The sequence below is a fragment of the Ursus americanus genome, chromosome 23 (assembly GCF_024610735.1).
Source record: "Ursus americanus isolate L20-20 chromosome 23, mUrsAme1.1.p, whole genome shotgun sequence".
Taxonomy (NCBI): domain Eukaryota; kingdom Metazoa; phylum Chordata; class Mammalia; order Carnivora; family Ursidae; genus Ursus; species Ursus americanus.
The window spans coordinates 24,549,341-24,568,023 of NC_142149.1; the positions used below are offsets into that span (position 1 = coordinate 24,549,341).

General features: G+C 60.2%; 1 protein-coding gene across 1 annotated transcript; it reads right to left on the bottom strand.

The window, feature by feature from the left end:
• Positions 1 to 274: 274 nt before the first annotated feature.
• On the bottom strand, positions 275 to 16,246 carry SAMD14 (sterile alpha motif domain containing 14). Its single transcript, XM_045773016.2, has 10 exons — positions 15,729 to 16,246; positions 12,330 to 12,384; positions 6,470 to 6,636; positions 5,677 to 5,965; positions 4,865 to 4,952; positions 4,691 to 4,765; positions 4,427 to 4,586; positions 3,132 to 3,251; positions 2,892 to 3,047; positions 275 to 2,015 (listed from the first exon to the last, which is right to left on the bottom strand). The coding sequence occupies exons 2-10, from the start codon at positions 12,370 to 12,372 to the stop codon at positions 1,860 to 1,862; spliced, it is 1,254 nt and encodes a 417-aa protein (XP_045628972.1). The 5' UTR covers positions 12,373 to 12,384; positions 15,729 to 16,246; the 3' UTR covers positions 275 to 1,859.
• Positions 16,247 to 18,683: the final 2,437 nt, after the last annotated feature.

Genomic DNA, 18,683 nt, shown 5'->3' on the forward strand with positions numbered 1-18,683 from the left:
GGCCTGGCTGCTTTCCTGGGGTGGGGGGAGGGGAAGAGATCCACGGGCACAAACGCACGCAGACCGCAGTCCCTGTGACTACCATATGACGCACTCGGGACACCCAGCCCAGGGCATGACTCAGTGTGCACCACAAGCACACCGCCAGGCAGAGCCATCCCTGCAGAACACCTGACAGTGCGGCCCCTGGGGACACACGTGTCACCCCCTCCACACTCCGGACCCAGCGCTGCCTGCTGTCCCAGCCCGGCCTCCCAGCGGGGGCAGACAGAGGTCACTGGCACATCGTAAGTGTTTATTGAAATAAATTGAGTACCACCCCCCCTTCACATGCAGGTGGGCGCCCATGTAGCTCCTGATAGTTTCAAAGGCCTGGGTGCCTTCCACCCTCCCCACCAGCCCCTCCAACAGGCCCCGACGGTACTGGTGCCCCCATATCTGTTTCCTCTGAAGCTCCTCTCCCCGCACAGACAGCAGAGAGGAGTAAAGGGCTGAGTCCCCGGGACCAGACCGTGGCCAGAGCAGGGGTGGCCCTGAAGCCACAGCCCCTGAGCAAGAATGAGGGGAGTTGACATGCGTTGGGTCCTGTCCGCCACTGTAGGCAGGTGGAGGTAGACGGGGACTTCTAATCAGAGGGCCCCCGGCCCCACTGGTCACTGGCCAATCCTCCAGAAGCTGCCGGCCAGTGCTGCACCTAACACTCCCTCCTTACAAGGACAGATGTCATCCCCGGGCCGCTGGGATAGATCCCACCCCTACCCAGGGGTCTGGCCCCACCCTTCTTTGTGGTGCAGGGGACCAGAGCCGGCACAACTGTGCCAGTTCTGGAACCCACTGAGGCTCCGACAGGGACCAGAGCACATGGGGGAAGGCTGATGAACCCTTCCAGAAGATTCCAGGGGAACTCCCAGATTTTGCCTCTCTACCTGGCTGGGGTGAGGATTCACCCGTTCAGTGCCACCTAGTTACCGGCGGGGGTGTCCTCTGTTCCTTTTCCCCCAGCTTCCAAGTTTGCTCTGTCCCCAGAGAGGGCTCAGCTGTCCTCTGAGGGAACAAGAGAAGTGGGCCCTGTGCTAGAGAGCAGGTCAAAGACCAGGCCTTGAGTGGGCCCCAGGAGGGGCAGGCCTGTATGGATGCCATCTCACCATTGGGACCCACAGGACAGGGAAGGGGAAGGACGTTTTCATCGTCCCTTCCTGCTCCTAAAGTCCTGGCAAAGATCCTGGGGGTAACCATGCTGCTCTCGCCGCTCTCCCGTTGAGTGCAGACTGGGAGTCTAGCCCTGAGTGCAGGTTGCTGCAGTGCCTGCCCGCCTCCCCTGGGAGCAGAAGAGCGCTCTCCCAGCACACAGCCACCTCGGAGAGCTAGAGAAGAGCTGCTCTATCACCCGCCCCTGCTGCGATGCTTCCTACCTCTCTAAGCCCTGGGACTGGGGCCCCATCTCAGAGCCACTAGCGGGCAGGCAGGCAAGCCGGCAGGCGTCCTAGCTCCCCGCTGGCCAGCACCGCCACGGCCTGAGGGCAGAGGGTCAGACTGACCCGGGTGCCTCAGGGTGCCCAGACTTGCTTCAGCCCCGGCCTCTCTGTCCTCTGCCCATGTCCTGCCAGCTCCCCTAGGAACTCTGTGCCAAACAAGTCCTTAAAACCGGATTTATCGCTGGGCCCTCTCCCGGGGTCTCCCTTTCTGGGGGATCTGGGTCCAGATAGTGACAGGGTGAGAGAGGGCATGTACCCCCTGAGAGTGTGGGGCCCGGCCAGCCCAAGCTTGGCGCCCAGGCCCCGCCTCCCCGCTGAGGCCTGCGCCCACCGAGCCCGGCGGCCACCAGCGCCTGGGTGCCAGTGCCTGCCCCCCGCCAGCCCCTAGCTCTTCTTGGCCTCCTGCTCCCTGCGCCGGAGCTTCTCACGCTGCCGTGCGGCCTTCTCCTGGGCCTTGCGCTCCTTCTCAGCGGCGGCAGCCAGCTCCTTCACCTTCCGCTTCACCAGCGTCCGGTCATGCGAGTTGCTGAGCCCCAGGCTCTGGGGAGGAATTCACGGGTGAGGGAAGGAGCCCCAGCATCACTCGGGCCCCAGCCAACCCCAGCCCCAGCTTCTCTGTGCCCTGGGGGTACTCTGCCTGGAGCTCGGAGAGTCCTCACTGAAGTGTGACCTCCACCTCCCAGACTGACCCGCGGATCAGAACACTCGGGGCAAGAATTCTGAAGGGGAGCCTTTGGGAAAGATGCTGATGGAGGCTACCAGACCTTTTGCCCCCTGCCCCTACCCCTGGCAATATTCGACTCCCATTCCTCCACTCAGGAGTTCAGCTTTGGCACGATCCCTGCCCCTCTCCCCACCCCTGGGCCCACAGATAGGGAGTGACTTGCCCAAGGTCACACTGCTAGTCAGTGGCTGAGGCCCCTCCCCATCCAGAGACTTCCTGGGGCCTGTCCTCAACACCACTTGCCTAAGCAATGTAGTGGAGGGTAGGGAACAGGCCAGAAACCTCCCAGCACAGAGACCCGAGACCCCCCCCCCCCCCACAACCTCCCCTGACTACCAGCAGCCTCCAAGACTGAGAATCAGGCAAGGTGATCAGGGAGAGGCCTGATTTCTTCGGACAGCAGGAGACTCAGAATCAAGAGTCAGGTGATGCGACGGTCCTAGAGGTCAATGTTAACCTGGAGCCTTGGGCTGGGGCTTGAAGGTCAAACTGAAGGACTGGGCTCGAGTTTTGAGGCAGACGGGGGACCCATGCTAGAGTGCAAAGATCAGGCCAAGGACCTTGCCCAGAGGTCAGAGGTCAGAGGTCAGGGCAGTGGCCTTAGAGGCAATGAAAGATTAGGGTGGGGGGCCCCCAATCCTGGAAAGTTGCCTTGGGCACTGGCTGGGTCCCGGCTCTCCTCCTCTGCCCACCTTCAGTTTGCTTCCGTCCAGCTGCAGGAGCTGGGGCCCGTCCACCTGCCGCGCGGCGAACTCGGCAGCGTACTGCTCCAGGTTCAGGCTGTGCAGCCACTGGCCCACCTGCTGGCTGGTCCAGTGGTGGACAGTGGGGAGGGGTTCATCCAGGAACTGGGGTAGAGACCAAGGACAGTGAGCAGGAAGACATGGCCTGTGGCCTGCACGCCCCACACTCAGAGGTCAGGGCTTGCTTACCTCATCTGAAGACTGGGACAGTGTGTGGTAGGGGTAGGAGCACTTGGTCTCCTGCCGGGGACCACTTGGGATCTTGGGGCTGCTGCTAGGGGGTGTGGAGTCATCACTCAGGGTGGATTCCTAGAGAGGAGGGGTGCATGCCGCTGAGGAGAGAGCTCACCCCCAAGCCAGGGGGGTCCCCCCAACCCACAGCTCTCATTTGGATGGAGCTGAAGCTGGGGACTGGGCACCAGGAGTAGCTCAGTGCTTCCTATGCACAAACCAAGGGCTGGGCGGGCACAGAGGACATGGGGAGTCATGGGAGGCCTCAGGATGAAAGGCCCGTAGGTCATGGGGCTAGAAGTGAGGCAGAATAGTTAGCAGGAATGGCAGAGGTCTCAGACTAGGTGTCCCAGCCTGCAGGCAGCTGACCAGGATTCCCCCAGGCTAGGTTAGGGGTTCTCCCTCTGTGCCTCCCCATCATAGCCTCTAGCACCCCGGCTTGTAAGTGCCCGGGTAGAGATCAGAAGCTCTATGTGGCCCTGGGCTGTCTGTTCACCATGCTATCCGAGGGCCCAGCACGGGGGAAGGAAGAGATGGAGGGAGTGTGTGCAGGGAGAGAGGAAAGACGGAAGTCCCAAGCCAGACGGAGCTCTCTCTCCCCTGAATTCGCAGCTTTCTGAACTCCTCTGCCCCAGGAGCACCTAAGGAACAACCCCAGAACCCGGCAACGAGCCCACGTGGCAAGACCCTTCTCTCTGGGCCTCCCTTCGTTCATCTGTACAACTGGGGTAAGCACCTGTGGTTCGTGAAAGGAAAGCAAAGACGGCGCTCAGAGCCTTGTGTAGCGTAGAGTGTGGCATGAGCAGACGCAGTCCCGCGTGGCCACTTTTGTCCCCCACTTCTCCCACAGGGTCACGAGCTTCCCGAGCACTGGCTAGTTTGGGCCCCCTTCATCCCGTCTTCCTCCAAGCCTCAGCCCACCACACAGGCGGCCCAGCAACTGAGACAGGGGAGCCAGGCGAAGTCGGCAGGCGCGGAGGAGGCCTCGGGCCGGGAGGGTAACGGGAAGCCGAGCTTCCATGGGCTGCGCGCGGTGAATGACTCAACGGAGGAACTACTCGGAATACGAATGAGTGAACAAGTGAATGAATGAACTCAGGGAACGGATGAACTGATGAATCACTGAATGGCTCCATGGATAGACAAACGGACCCCAGGAATGCCTGGATCCCAGCCTGAGCCGGGGGAAGTACCATCTCCTCATGTCACCTGAGTCTGGGCCCAGGACGGGGGCAGGGAGGCCGCGGACTCACCTGAGAAGCTGACTTCTTAGGGCTGAAGCCCTCGTGTTTAGGGGGGCAGGCGGGCGAGGTGCTGCTGCCAGAGGGCGCCGAGGCCTTACCGCTGTCTGTGAACCAGGAAAAGGGCAGGAACGGGGAGCCCCCTGACCTGCCGGACCCCTCCACTGACTCCCTGGAGAGAGAGCACCCAGCATGGGCGTGGGCACCCCGGGGACGGCCGGGCCCCCAGGGAACCACGGGCGAAGCTGTGGCTGAGGCACAGCGCGGACCGCTTACCTGCTGCCCATGGACAAACGGTTGCTGCCCTTGTCCTTCCGGCTCTTGCTAGTGGACGCTCGGCGTAAGGTGACCCTGTGAGGGAGGGCAGGGGGGAGTGGGGCAGTGCTGCCCACCGTGCTACCCTGCACCCCAAAGCTCCAGGCCTTTGCTTCCGGCCCCTTCTCCACTCACCCCAGGTCCAGGAACTTTCGGCGAGTCTTCTTATCCAGGCCAATGGTGGGGCTGGCGGGCTCAGGTGGGCTGGCATCCCGGCTGTCATCTTTTGGGGAAGAGAGGGAAGGAAATAGCCCATGTGGTAGCTTGCCCGCCTCCTTCAGCTGCCTCTTTCGACTTAGAAGCAGGCAAGTTGGCTCTGGTGCCCTTCACTAGCTGTGTGACTTTGGACGACTCACTCTACCTCTCTGAGCTTCCTTCATCTCAAATATGGGGATAACACCTGACCCACAAGAACACCTGCTTATTTCATGGGATATTTATGAAAGCCTTATGCAAACCATGAAAAAGGAGGGACCGCGAGGATTCCCTGTTCATTTTATCCCGACTGACTTCTAACCAGCCTTCCCATCTTGGCTCGCGTGTCACTTTCTCAGAGAAGGCTTACAGGAGGCTCCCCCCATGTCCTTTCACCTCGCTACGTCCCCCCCTCCCGCCGCTGCAGCCGTGCACGTTTCTCACAGAGCACTTATTACAACTTGTAACTATACATTTAATTAAGGGATGATTTGATCACTTCTCCCTTAAACTGTAAGGAATGATTAGATTGTTTCTCCCCAAAACTGCAAGCCTCGTGAGGGCAAAGGCTGCCTGTTTCCTTACTTGTGTGTCCCAGTGCCCAACAGTGTCTGGCACGTTGTAGGCGCTCAGTAAGTGATGGAGGGAGCCTCCGTGTGTCCCCCCCCCCCCCCCCGCCCACCATGAACCGGCACGGGCCGCTGCAGTCCCAGCGCTCGCCAGCAGGGGGTGCCGCGCCGCCCGCCGCTCACCTTCGCTGTGGGGCTCCGCGCGCGGGTGGCGGCGCACGAAGCTGGGCGAGCTGTCCGAGGAGGGCGCGGAGCGCGGCGGCGAGCCGGACGCGGCGGCCAGGCCCTCGTGCGACGCGGCGTTGTGCAGGGGCCTGTAGCGTGTGAGCGGCGAGGGCGGAGGTTCGTCTTCGTCTAGGCTGCGTCGCAACCCCGGAGGCTCCAGGCAGAAAGAGCCCCCGGCCGGGGACCCCGGGCCCGAGTGCAGAGGCGAGCGCAGCCGGTGCAGGGGGCTCCCGCAGCCGTCGGTCACCTGGGGGAGGGGGCGGCCGCTCACTGCCAACCCTCCTCTCCGAATCCCCAAGGGGCTGGGCGTTGCTCTCACTCTGCAGACTGCGACCCCGGAGGCTCGGAGGCTCGGAGGCTCAGAGGCTCCGGAGCAGCGAGGAGCTGGGGGACTCAGGGAGGGGAGGGTTGTCCTCGTGCCCGCGGGGCCGTGGGGGGGGGGGCCTGGGCAGTGAGAGGTGGGAGCTGGGGGGGCCTTCAGCCACGTCGGCTGGGGTTGAATCCCACTTCCTTCCCTTCCTGTGTGAATTTGTTCCTGAACCTCTTGGAGCCTCAGTTTCCCCATGTGAAGATGGGAATGATAATACTTTGCTTAAAAGTTTCACGCGAGCCATAGTGAATGCAGGTAACCGTTGTTGGCGTCACTATGTCAGAAGTCTGGGAGTGTGGTTTCCCTGGAAAAGGGTTTGGAGGGATTGTCCGGGGGCAAGAGCGTGGGTAGGGTATGCGTGATTGGCAGTGTTGTCCCAACCTTGCCTCCGGGCCCATCGGAGCCTTCACCCTCCTCTGCGGAGCTGGCGCTGTCCCGGAGCCTGGATCGGGAGGGCCGGTGTCTCCGGCCCTTGGCCAGTAGCTGGGCTCGGGCCTTGTGTAAACTGCTGTCCAGTCTGACGGTCTCTGGCACAGCCAAGTCCAGGTCTGTGAACCAGGCGAAGGGGGCCGAGACCAGACACATGAGGACAGCAAGCCCAGAGGCCCCCAACCCCAGGCTGCCGCATGCACTCACACCCCAGACACTGGACAAACGCTTCTGAGTGCTGGGCGCTGGGAATACAGATGAGATGGAGAACGGGGTCCCCACAGTCTCAGAGAAAGCCAGACACATCCGCACGGAAACACAGCAGTGTGGTGGGACATCCCACAGGCACAGAGGAGGACAGGACGGTCCTGTTTGGATGGGTCAGGGGAGGAACCACAAAGCTGGTCTAAGGTCCGGTGAGCGTTTAGTAGAGAGGAGGCTGGGGAGCTGGTCTATGCAATGCTGGGAAGTAGGGAAGAGCAGGGGGGGGCGGGGGGCACCCCTTCCAGAGCACCTGGAGGGTAGGTTTGTGGAGAGGAGGGCTGGGGGGAGACCAGACCCATCACGGTGATAAGAGCCACCATTTACGAAGCGCCTACTATGTGCCGGGAGGTTCATACAGCACCTTATGGACTCAAAACAACCCAGGAAGCTAGGCACAGCTATTATGCACCTTCTACGGATTTGATAGCTGAGCCAACTAAGGCTCAGCGAGGTTCAGTCTCTCGCCTGCAGCCACCAGCTATCAGTGTCTGGGCTCTGAGCCTGAGTAGAGTGGCTCCAGAGACTGGCTGCACGGGGACCCTGGCTTGCTGGGCCATGCCCGGCGCTGCACTCAGACCCAGCACTACTGAACGGGAAAACCCAGCCCCCATGTGGCCTGCCTCTCCCATCCTGGGGTCAGTGGTGCAGGCCTGGGTCCCGGATGAAGGCAGAGTAGGCAAGCCCCATGGATCATGGGTAAACCCGACTGCTCCTAGTTTCTCTTCTTACTCGCTCCCACCCCCTCCCCTGGGAAAGGAAGTCTTCACTCGGCAGCGCCCCCAAACTTGGGGTCTCCAGGCAGAAGAGTTTCTTCCCAGACAGACCTTTCTTCCCCACTCCCCCGCCCCATGATCTCGGGGTTTGCCCATCCCATCACTCATGCCAGCCCTGCCTTGCCTGCTCTGCAGACACCCCCTAAGCCACCCCACTTGCTGGCCTGGCTTCACTATCACCTACTGGTTCAGCCCTGACCCCTCCCTGAATTCCAAGGTTGGGGCCCTCAGCACCCACCAGGGAACTTGCTGTGTCAAAGGCACCCAGGCTCCTCGAATAATCCATGGAAATGAACCTCCCACCTTGCATCAGACTGGCTTCCCCTTTGCGCCTTGGCCCCATGAAAGGCCCCATCATCCACCCCATTCAGACAGCCCCAAGCTCCCCTTCGCCCTCAGCCCCGCCCCAGCTGGCAGGTCACGTGTCCAGCTGCCTACTGGACCCCTCCCCTTGGCTGTCCGACAGGCAGCTTCGGCATACATGTCACCTGTGACTGGCAGCCTCATCGCCCCGGCGGCTCAGGCCACGCGCTGGAGTCGCCCTTGACTCTTTTCTCCCGCCCTACAAACTCACCGAGCTACAAGTCCTGTTAGCGCTACTTCCGAAATACGTGTAGACATACTGAGATTTTATGGTGAAATGTATGACATTTTGGATTAGGCTCAAAATAATCCAGGGGAACAGGAGTGGATAGAGGTGGGGGGCTGGCCGTGACCTGATGGTCGTTGAGTGACAGAAGAACGCAGGATGGAATGCGTTATGCTCGTCCCTGTACGTCCCACTCCCCGCAGTAAAATTGCTGTTTCTATGTGTCTGTGTGTGCACAGCCGCACATGCGTGCCTCCACGCAGAGAGGAAGAGGAGAGAGAGCAGAGGAAGCAGGGAGAAGAGAGGAAGGGAGGGGAGGGGAGGGGAGGGGAGAGAAGGGGAAGGGAGGGGAGGGGAGAGAAGAGGAAGGGAGGGGAGGGGAGAGAAGGGGAAGGGAGGGGAGGGGAGAGGGGGACACACAGCCTCCCTGGTCTAGATCACTCTCACCTCCTGCCTCAGTTATTACAAAAGCCGTCCAGCTGGTCTTCCCTTTTCCCCCCTTTCCCACTGACAGTCTATTTTCAACACCGCAGCAGCTAGAGTGATCCTGATAAAACATGTCAGCCTTTGTCACTACTCGGCTCAGAACCCTCTGGGGACTTCATCTCACACAGAGTAAGTGCCAAGTTCTCCCAGGGGCCTTCCAGACTCAATCTGTGCTCCCCTTACCTCTCGGAGCTTCTACTTCTCTCGCTCTTGCTCCCTCCACTCTGGCCATCCTAGCCTCCTGGCTCTTCCTCACACAAGCCTCACTGTACCTCAGGGCCTTTGCACTTCCTCTTGCCATTTCCTGCAAGGCTCTTGCCACAGATTTCTGCAGGGTTGTCTCTTTTGCCTCCTTCAGGTCCTTGCTCAAATGCTTTCTATCACGGAGGACTTTACTGACTATTCAATGTACAATTCCCCCCAGAGCCCCAGCCTGGTTTTTCCCTGCGTCATGTGTCGTTCTCCGGCATGCTGTGTATTGTACTTAGTGTACTGTGTCTCCACTCGTTAGAACGGCAGCTCCGTGAGGGCAGACATTCCTCTATTTTGTTCACGACTCTAACCCAGAATGATGCTGGCACATAGTAGGTGCTTAAAACAAAACACACTTCTGTTGATTTGCCTTCCTCACAGCCCTAGAACATGGCCTCTTTCCTCCCTCTGGACTAAGGGCCTTACTCAGGTCTTCACCAGCCCCGCTGGCAAGCCCTGCCCGCAAGCCCTGCCCCCTAAGCGTGGCCTCAGCAGCCAGCCCTCCCGCACTCCCTGCCTTGAGCCTCCTGTCTGCCTCCCTCCCCACTTCCCACAAACTAGAAGAAACTTTCTAAAGCACATTTCTGACTGTGTCCCATAATTGCTTGCTTTTGAAACCCCAGGCAGGGCTGAAGTGGGGATGGGGGGGGGAGTGGGTTCCAAAGCCAGTAACACAAAGTCCACGCCCCTCAGCCCCCCATTCAGGCCCCGGGGCGGCGGGGGGGAGGTGTCCCAGCTCACCCCATCTGTGTCCCCCGCCTTTCCCCCTCTCTGCAGCGTGCTCTTGTATGGACCATGGTTCAGAGCCGCTGGCCGGGGCTGAATCCAGTTCTGCCATTTGCCAACTGGGTGATGCTGGACAAGTTCCTTACCTTTAGGGATTGGCTTCGACCTCAGTAAAATGGGGGTCATAAGAGGAAGTACTTCCTTCCGGGGTTGTGTGAGTGTCAAATAAGGTAACCCAGATAAGGTGGTTCCCCAGAACGCCCGTGGCTCCGTGCCCAGCGAGCTCGAGCTGCTGGTGGCGGCGGCAGCGAGAGCAGCACTAACCTGTGACAGTCTCCCTGGGGCCTCGCACACAGCCTGGCACACGGCAGGGGCTCCGTGGAATTTGTGCAGGGCAAGAAAGAGGCAGGGTCTGGGGGCTCTATTTTAGATGAGGCAGCCAGGCTGTCTGGGTGTCAGGAAAGAGCCAAGGTTGTAGGAAGAACAAGAAGGAGCCTTCTAAGAAGGGAGGGTGTGGGCCATGGAGCCTGCAAGGAGAGGGGGCTGGCCTGGCTGCAGGGGGCGGGAGAGGGTGGACCCCCACAGCACCTGCTGCACGTGTCCCAGGGCAGCGGTGGGGGCTTGGCGAGGGGAGAGAGCCTGTCAAAGGACCGCTATGTGGGACCCCAGCCTTGACACCACTCCTCCAGCTCCTTCACTGCCCCTGCTTTGCTTCTGCTGTGTCCGGGCCCTGCGGCTGAGCAGAGGGAGGGAGCCCTCTGTCCCCTGCTCCCCCCACGACACAGCATCTCCAAGCATCATCTGCAAGCAGCAAGGATTGAGGACCGAACCACAGAGTAACAATTGCGAATCCTTACTGGGCTCTCACTGCGCTAGCTTCACAATCACTAGCTCATTTCAACTCCCCACAACCCTAGGCGGGAGCAACTCCAGGAATGCCGGGGGCAGCCTTAATTTGCCCCAGAGCTCCTGACCTCTGCAGAGAGGGGCCAGGGTGATAGGCAGTCTGGCTCCAGAGACTCAGTGTGTAACAAACAAGCCCCCTACACCTCTTTTGAGGCAGAGATGGGCACGACTGGTGAGTCCAACCCCTCATTTTACAGGTGGGGAAACTGAGGCTTGGAGAGGAAAGGTTTGGCCAGAGGTGCGGAGGGAGTTAAGGAGAGCATCCAGGCCTCCTGGCTCCCTGACTAGCGTTCTTGCTGTTCTGGGCGGTGGGGCAGGGAGCTGCCGAACATCCCCTCCACCTCCAGCCCTCAGCTGGTGCCCAGCCCCCCCGGGGCCAGGGAGAAGGACCCTTCTGACTCTGGGCCACATCAGGACTGTGGGGCCGCTTACCTTGGAGGGTCTAGGGAGCAAAGGAACTCCCGGGGGTGCTGAGGTGTTTCTGAGGCCAGGTGGGGCCTGCCTCCCCTCTGGTCCTGGCTCTACCTGGGTCCCTGGCCTCCGTCCATCTCTGTGTGGGTCTGTCTCTCTGTCTTTCTCTCCCCAGCCCTGGGCAGTGGGGAGTCATGAATATTTAATTCCTTTCGTATCAGGAAGCAGGCAAGGCATCCTAGAGCCACCTCAGCAGGTCCGGGAGAAGGAAAAACAGGAAGGGTTGGGGTGGGGGTGGGAGTGGAGGCCCAGAAGACTGGGAGAGGGGGAGCTCACTTCTGTCCGGCCAGGCCTGGGTGCAGATGGTGAGACCCAAGAGTCTGAGAGGCCCAGAGGCAGCTGGAGGCTGGAGGAGTCCCGCAGGCAAACCCTCCATTCCATGCGCCCCAGGGAGGCCAGGAAATCAGCGCTCCCAGGAGCAGGGAAGCAGCAGTCCCTGGCATTGCCAGGGCATGTGGCCACTCAGGGGAGAAAGGGGTGAGCTGGGGAGGGGGAAGAGGGGAGGGGAGGGGAGGGAAGGCAGAGACGAAGAGAAGCCGGGAGCCCCTTGAGGCTGCACACCAACGGGAGGGTCCCAAGGGCCGCTCCGCTCCCAGGCTACAGGCTTCGGGCAACGGCTTCTGTCCCCACCTCCCCCTCCATGATCCTCCCGGTCCTCCCGGTCCTCCCGTTCCTTGCTCCCTGACTCTTCCCCCAAATCCAGCTGGGAAGCAGCCTTTCCACCCTGGGGCATGCTGGGCGCTCTGCCCTGTCCGGGTGGGCTTTGCCCACACCGCACAGCAGACAGCCTGCGGGGGTGTGCGTGTACCCCAGCGTGTACAGAGGGGGTCGGCCTGGGAGCACCAGGGCTCTGAGTTCTACGTATTTGATTTCCATGCATATCCTGCAGGCCGAGCTCCGTTCCCACACGATGTGGAGGGAATGGCTATCCCCTGGGCTGGATATGGTACATAGCCGCACAGTCCGGACTTCCAGGCCCTTCTAGCTCTGCCCCTAACCTGCCACGTGATCTTTAAAGCAAGTCACTTCAGCACTCCGTACTCTCGGCTCCTTGTCTGTACAATGGGTTCACCTCTTGGCATTGTCGTGGGCGTAAGTGACGTTGTGCGATGGGGGTGTGAGCCTCGTACCTGACATGAGACAGCACTTCATAAATGGAGACCCTTATCGTTGTGGTTGTCATTGGCATAGAGTGTTAAGACAGAGACGCAGGCCGCCAGGCCACAATACACACACACACACACACACACACACACACACTCACACAAAGGCACACACTGATGTCCCAGAGGGAATCTCCCCAGTGCCGGTGGCCTTGGCTGGGGTTAGAGCAAATAGAACTTACCGAAAACCTCATCCGCAGGTTCTCGTAGCTTTGAAGAAGCCATGACTCAAGAGAGCTGAGGGGAACGGAGGGCGGGGAGAGAGACAGACTACGTAAGAGATTCAGGGTGGTGAGGGGAGACAAGGGACCTGCCACTGGCCGCCTGCTCCTGGCCTTCTGGCCCCTCACCTTCCCTTAGAACTCTTCCTGCAGCCCCTTGGAAAAGAAGTCGTCTGAACCATACCCCAGACGGTGGGAGTTGGGGCAGGAGGCAGAAGTAGAGGAGTAGGGGGCAGAAGCAAATCCAGGGTGTAGACACAGGCGGAGTCCTGTGGTTTGGGTCCGAGCTGATTTGCCGTGTGCTTTCACACGGCTCACTGAACCTCCCCCCCTTCAGAGCCTTGGGCCTTTCCATCATCGGCATTCCCCCAAAACGTCCGATCATCATAAACTGTCCAACAGCAAACCTGGGAGAAATCTTGGGGGATTATTAAATCCAATCCTCTCATTTTCCAAATAAAGAAACAGAGGGGAGAATGACTGGCTCAAGGTCACATAACAAGCCAATGGCAAAATCAGGAGCAGAATCCAGGTCCTTCCATCCAACCATCCATCCATCTACCTGCCCACCTACGTAGCCATCCATCTACTTGCCCACCCATCCATCCATCCATCCATCCATCCATCCATCCATCCGTCCGTCCGTCCATCTACCTATCCATCCACCCTCCCATCTCTGCACCCATCAGTTCATACTAACCACCCATCCATCTTCCCGTCCATCACCCAGTCCTGCCTGCCCCCCACCCCCACCACTGGTGTGCTCACCACCTGCCGTCCTGAACACGAGCTGTTCAGGAAACTGGCACCATCAGCAGGGCCCCTGTTCTTGACAAACCCGCAGTTCTCACAGTTCCAGACAGACTCACAGATGCAGAAGCTGTGAGGAGTACTCATAGCACCGCGGTGGACAGCCAAATCTAGTGATGCAAGTGTGTTCCGGCAGGAAGTGTGAAGGGTAGGGGTTTGGTTTGCTTTTGCCTTTTGGTGGGAAGCAAGGAGGGAGGCAGGTGGGGAAGCAGGACGCACGCTGCTGAGACAGCTTGGGCGGGCTTCCTAGCAGATGCAGGAGGCCCGCAGCCTTAAACCTGGGTGTTAGAGGGGAAGGGGAATACTGGACAAGGGGACGGGGGGAAGCTCAGCGGCAGGGGCACACTGCAGGGCTGGGACATGAACTCCAATTACTGCGAACACTCAGGTGCCCACGAGTAGAGCAGGGCGCTGGCCTAGACATGCATTTGACAGGCATGGGAAGGCTAGGCGTCCTGCTTGCTGGAGTCTTTTCCAACATTTCTCTCCTGATATTACATATACATCATCTCATGGTGAGCCATGCAGGCTTGAGATTCATAGTATCCCCACTTTACAGATGGGAAAACTGAGATGCAGGAGGTAAGAGGCGGAATTCAACCTCCACCTGTCTCCTGCCCTCCAGCCCTATCCTGGGGGATAACCTGCAGTTTTGGAGGGCGCGCTGAGGAGAGGACCCTGCGGGGAGAAGGGAGAAAGGTAGAGGAAGGGAAGCTGACCATACTGTCTAGGACTGGGAGAAGCTTCTAAACCATCTCCACCCCAAGCTCCATGGATGCTTGGGGCTGAAAGCAGGAAATGAGATATGAGAAGGGGCCAGGGGACATGGGCCCCCCAAGAACTCTCTTGCCATTCTTCAACTCTGGATGCCAGTAGCAAAGAAATTCTAGAACCTCTCTTCCTGCCTGAAGGGCCATCTTGGAAGGGAGGCTGCCCCAAAGAAGGAGCGAAATTCCCTCATTCAATCACAAAGCCTCAGCTGACCAGGACCTGGCTGCCCCCTCTTCACCAGAAAGCTGTCCTAGACAGCGCTCCCTCCTCCCATTTGTCCACACAATTTCTAAATTCACCCTTCCCCAACCCCTGGGAAATAGGGGTTTTTCATACTTCACTGATTCCCTAAATGGGTCATATCTCTCTTGCATCAGATGGGAGCCCCCCGAGGAGAAGGGAGGGTATTCTCCCCATCAGATTAGGGACTCTCTGAAGATAAGAAGGGTCTCTCCCATCAGAATGGAGGCTCCCTGAGGTCAGTAGTGGTGCCTCCTCTCTTAGATTAGCTGAGAATGGAGATCCCATGTGTTCTTTAGTCAAAGTCCCAGTCCTGGGTGAAGACCCCCTGGTGGATAGAGTCCTCTTTCGGGTATCCTCTGGGGTAGGCTGGGCCTTCCAGCTCACACCTGTGCCTAACCCATCCTGATTCAGCACAAATGGCTTTCCCTCCCTCTCTTCAACCACTAACAACCTGGGGTGTGTATGGGGGACCCATCCTACACTGTTCCATGAGGAACTCTGGGAAGCAGGCCATCCAAGAGGTCACCAGGCCCCTGTCACCAAAACTGAGCTTTGGAAAACCACCCCCCTTCACCCTCCTACACACACACACACACACACACTCTCTCTCATAGGCACACAATTAACCAGGAACTGCCACAAGGTGGAAATGAACCTGCCCTTCTGAACACAGCCTGGGTACTGGGGCTACCAGGCCACTCCCTCCTCCCAGAGCTTCCAATTCCCAGAGGAGTAGCACCTATGACCCTTGACTTCTCAGAGAGTAAGGGAGGCTTCCCCGGAGCCAGGGAAGAAGAGAAAGGGTACACAAGCGCCAGAGGGGAGTGGGAAGTAGGAACAGGCTGGTGGAGACTGTCCACAGAGCTCCAGAGAGAAGGAGGAAAGAGGAGGAAAGAGATGAGTGGGGCGGGCGGGGAAAGCAGTGGTGGAGGCCAGGCTCCCTCTGCACGGAGTGAGGCCCCAGGGAGGGCTTCGAGGAAGGGGCGGCTGTAGGGAGAGGGGCAGGCCCCAGCGGGGCAGGCAAGAGGAAAGGGGCCCGGGAAGAGAAGAAAGAGACCAAGACAGAAGTGCAACTGGGAAAGACCCGGGAAGGAAAGGCCCGGGAGGGGAGGCTGGGGGCAGGGGGGCAGCGGAGAGCTGGAGAACGCGGCGCCCCCTCCCCTAGGCCCCAGCTGCGGCGACGGACGAGTGGGACCGCGCTCCCCGCGCGGCGGAGGCCGGGGCACCTACCGCACTCCCAGTTGGGGCCGGGCGGCTAGTTTCTCTCCGGTCCAGCCATCCAACTCCACGCCGGGCAGGAAGGAGTTAAGCCCTCTCCCCCTCCCCCCACACCAGTTTTTTAAAATTAATTTCTCCGGGAGGGAGAGGATTAGGGACACAAATCCTATCTCCGCCCCCTCCCCCGGCAGCCCAGCACCCCAGCTCCGCGCGGCCCCCCAGGATAGGGAAGAAAGGCCCTATCCGACCTCACTCAGGGTCCCGCCACGAGCCCCGGTGACCCCGGCTCTGCTTCCCCGTCCACGTCGGGGTCCTCACCTCCAGCATCAATCATCTTCAGCGTCCGGCGCCGCGGGAGCCCCTCAGGCCCATGGTGCTCGGGGCGCGGGCCAGGCGGGGAGGGGCGGGGGGCCGTCACCCCGGCCGCGGGGGGCTGCGAGCGGGCTCGAGCCGCTCCATCCCGGGAGAGGGGCGGGCGCGGGCGCCGAGGGTCCGGGAGCCGGAGGGGATGGGGGGGAGCTGGAGAGAAGGAGAGGGTTTGCGGGGAGCGGGAGGCGCGGGCGGGGCTGGACCAGAGCCCTGACGGGAGGATGCTCCGTGCGCGCGCGCGTGTACGCGTGTGTGCGCGCGTGTGTGTGCGCGTGTTTGTGTGTGTGCGTGTGAGCCAGGGAGGAGGGAGGGAAAGAGGGAGGGAACCACCTCCCCGCCCCGCCGCCAGCCGGGCCCCGCCGGACGCAGGCCCCCCGCCGGGCAGGCAGACACGCGTCGCGTAGCGTCCGCGGGGGTCTCCCGGGAAGGGGCGGTGCGGGGGGCGCGTGGCGGGGAGGCTGGCGCCGGGAGACAAAGAGAGGGCGGGAGGGAGGGAGAGGGGGCGGAGGCGGCAGGAGGGGAGGGAGGAGGCGGCCCCGAGCGGCTGCCGGGCGAGGGGATTCCGAGTTGCCGCTACTACTCCGGCCGCGGAAGTCCGGGGGGTGCGAGCGGCCCCGCCTCTGGACCCACCGGGCTTCCGCCTCCTCCGCGAGGTCTGTGAGGGCTCCCGATTCATCCCGGCTTTGGACGTCCATCGAGCAATCATGTGCACCAAGGCCTGGGGGCACCTAGGGGAATAGAACGACCCGGGCCAAGGCGTCGGCGCTCGCGGCGTTGTGGGGGGGGGGGGGGGACAGATAAGTGGGGAGGCCCTCACAAGCCCGGGCGCCCTGAGCCCCGGTTCACAGAGGACACTTCGGCGGCGCGGAGACGGCGCACCGAAGGATGCCGGGGCGGCCTGGGGGTGGGTGAGGGTGGAGGTGGAGGTGATCGGGGAGCCTTCCAGGTGAAGGTGCTGTGTTGGCTACCCCTGCAGGCCAGGGCTGGGTAGAAGTGCTAGTGGGGCTGGGGGGTGGAGGGCAAGAGAGGAAGAGGAGTGAGGCTGAGAAGGTGCAGGGGTGGAGGGGGTGCTTCAGCTTATCCTGGGAGCCAGACGGGAAAGTAACCGAGGAGTGAGGGGCTCAGATTTGCTTTTTAGGAGAACTCTTTGGCTCCTCTGTGGAGAGTGGCTTGGAGAGGGCAGCCTGAGGCAGGAAGAGCCTTGGTGAGACTGGTGACAGAGGAGGGCGGTAGGCATGAAGATCGCAGATCAAGCTGAGCACTATTCAGGATACAGAATGGAAGAAATTGACCAGATTTGAGGACCGCTGGCCACGGAGGGAGAAGGAGGCCTTGGCTGGAGGCTGGAGTCCTGGGGGGGGGGGGGGATGAGATCACACTTGGAGTGGTGAGCTGGAGGTGGTGGCAGGCCAGCCCCGGGAGATAGCATAATGATCAAGAAGCTACCGTACTGTGATGGCTGTGATGGCGTAGGAGCCCCGCATTGTAGGAAAGCACTTTCCCCGATTATCAATGTCACTCTTACAATAAACCTGGTTGTTTCTATTACCCCCATTTTAAGAGGGGAAAACAGAGACTTCAAAGAATGAAAGTGGTTTGTTCAAGAGCAAATGGTGAGGTTGGATAGAGGGGTCCAGAGCTCAGCCGGGAGGTGTGCGGCCTGTAGGGATAGAGTTCCCTAAGGGTTGGCTGGGGTCTCTGTAGTCACAGGTCTCCAAGGGGCTGTGGGAGGTGGCATGTTGAGCCAGGATGGTCTTGGGGCTGTGGGTGAAGACTGAATTAATAAGCTTTGAGGGCTGAAGTTATCCTAGGAAATCTGTGGGAGTTTGGGGGTCTCTGCGTGTCTTCAGAATCTGCTGGCGGCATGCAGTGCAGGCTAGAGTGTGGAGATCTGGGGAGTTGGTGGGGACTCTGGGTGACATCCTACAGGGCTAAGTCTGGGGTCTTGGTGTTCAGGCATCTGGTGAGATCTGAGTGAGGGGGGGGGTTGGTTATATAGGCCCTGCAGGGAACAGGGAGATCATGGGTATGTAACATCAATGCTGGGGGGGGCGGGGGCAGGTTCTGCGGAAAGGTGTCTTCTAGGCTATAGGGCCAGGGAGGAGCCCCTGTTCCTAGTGATGCCTAAGCCCCTGGGAGTTCAGAAAATGCCCTTCACTTGATTTCCCTCCTGTGTGACAAGTATCGGGGTTGGGGCAAACCTGCTCAAGCTCTTAAGAATGGAGCAAGTGACAGGGCAGGGCTGAGGCGACAAGCCTCACATAGGCCTGCCAACGACCACTTGACATAGCCCCAAACACGGACATAGGTCATGGTCACATCACATTTTAGGCCTGAGAAACTCAAAGCAAAGCCCCACATAACAGCCCTCGCCATACAACACACTCAGGCTTAGACACGGGGAACCACCTGACCGACCTTTTGGAACATACGATGTGCAGGCCCCTCACATAATACACAGGACAGATGCGGGGGCGGGGGGCAGCAGGACCTCACCCTAGAAACAGCTACAGTCAGACCAGCAGAAGCCATCACAACCCCCACATCTGCCTTCCCACCCAGGTTGGTTGGGCCACGTCACTTCTTGGAAGTTCTTGGCTAGGTTTCTTGAGTGGGGCCTCAGGGACCTCTGTCTCTGGAGCCATGACCCGTGGCCTTGTAGTTTGGTGGTCTCCGATACTGGGATTCAGCCACCTGGATCTTTCTTCCCAGAAGCGTCCCAAGGATGATCCCCCCAGAGAAGATGCCTTAAGAGGCATGGTCACCATGCCCGGGTTTCCAGGTGCTCTCCAAGTGGGCGGCAGGCTGGACGGGTGCTCTCCAGCCCTGCGGTGTAGAACTAGGGTTTTTGAGAGCTTCCTCTCGAAAGTGGGAAGCCTGAATTTGGCTTGACATGAGACTTGC

What these genes read in the sequence shown, in the direction of transcription:
- SAMD14 (XM_045773016.2), bottom strand. Translation starts at nt 12,372, where the DNA reads ATGGCTTCTTCAAAGCTACGAGAACCTGCGGATGAGGTTTTCG. An exon ending in CCGATGGGCCCGGAGGCAAG is followed by an intron (nt 5,966 to 6,469) that starts GTTGGGACAACA and finishes CCCCTCCCCCAG; the next exon opens with GTGACCGACGGCTGCGGGAG. An exon ending in TGTCCCAGTCTTCAGATGAG is followed by an intron (nt 3,048 to 3,131) that starts GTAAGCAAGCCC and finishes TCTCTACCCCAG; the next exon opens with TTCCTGGATGAACCCCTCCC.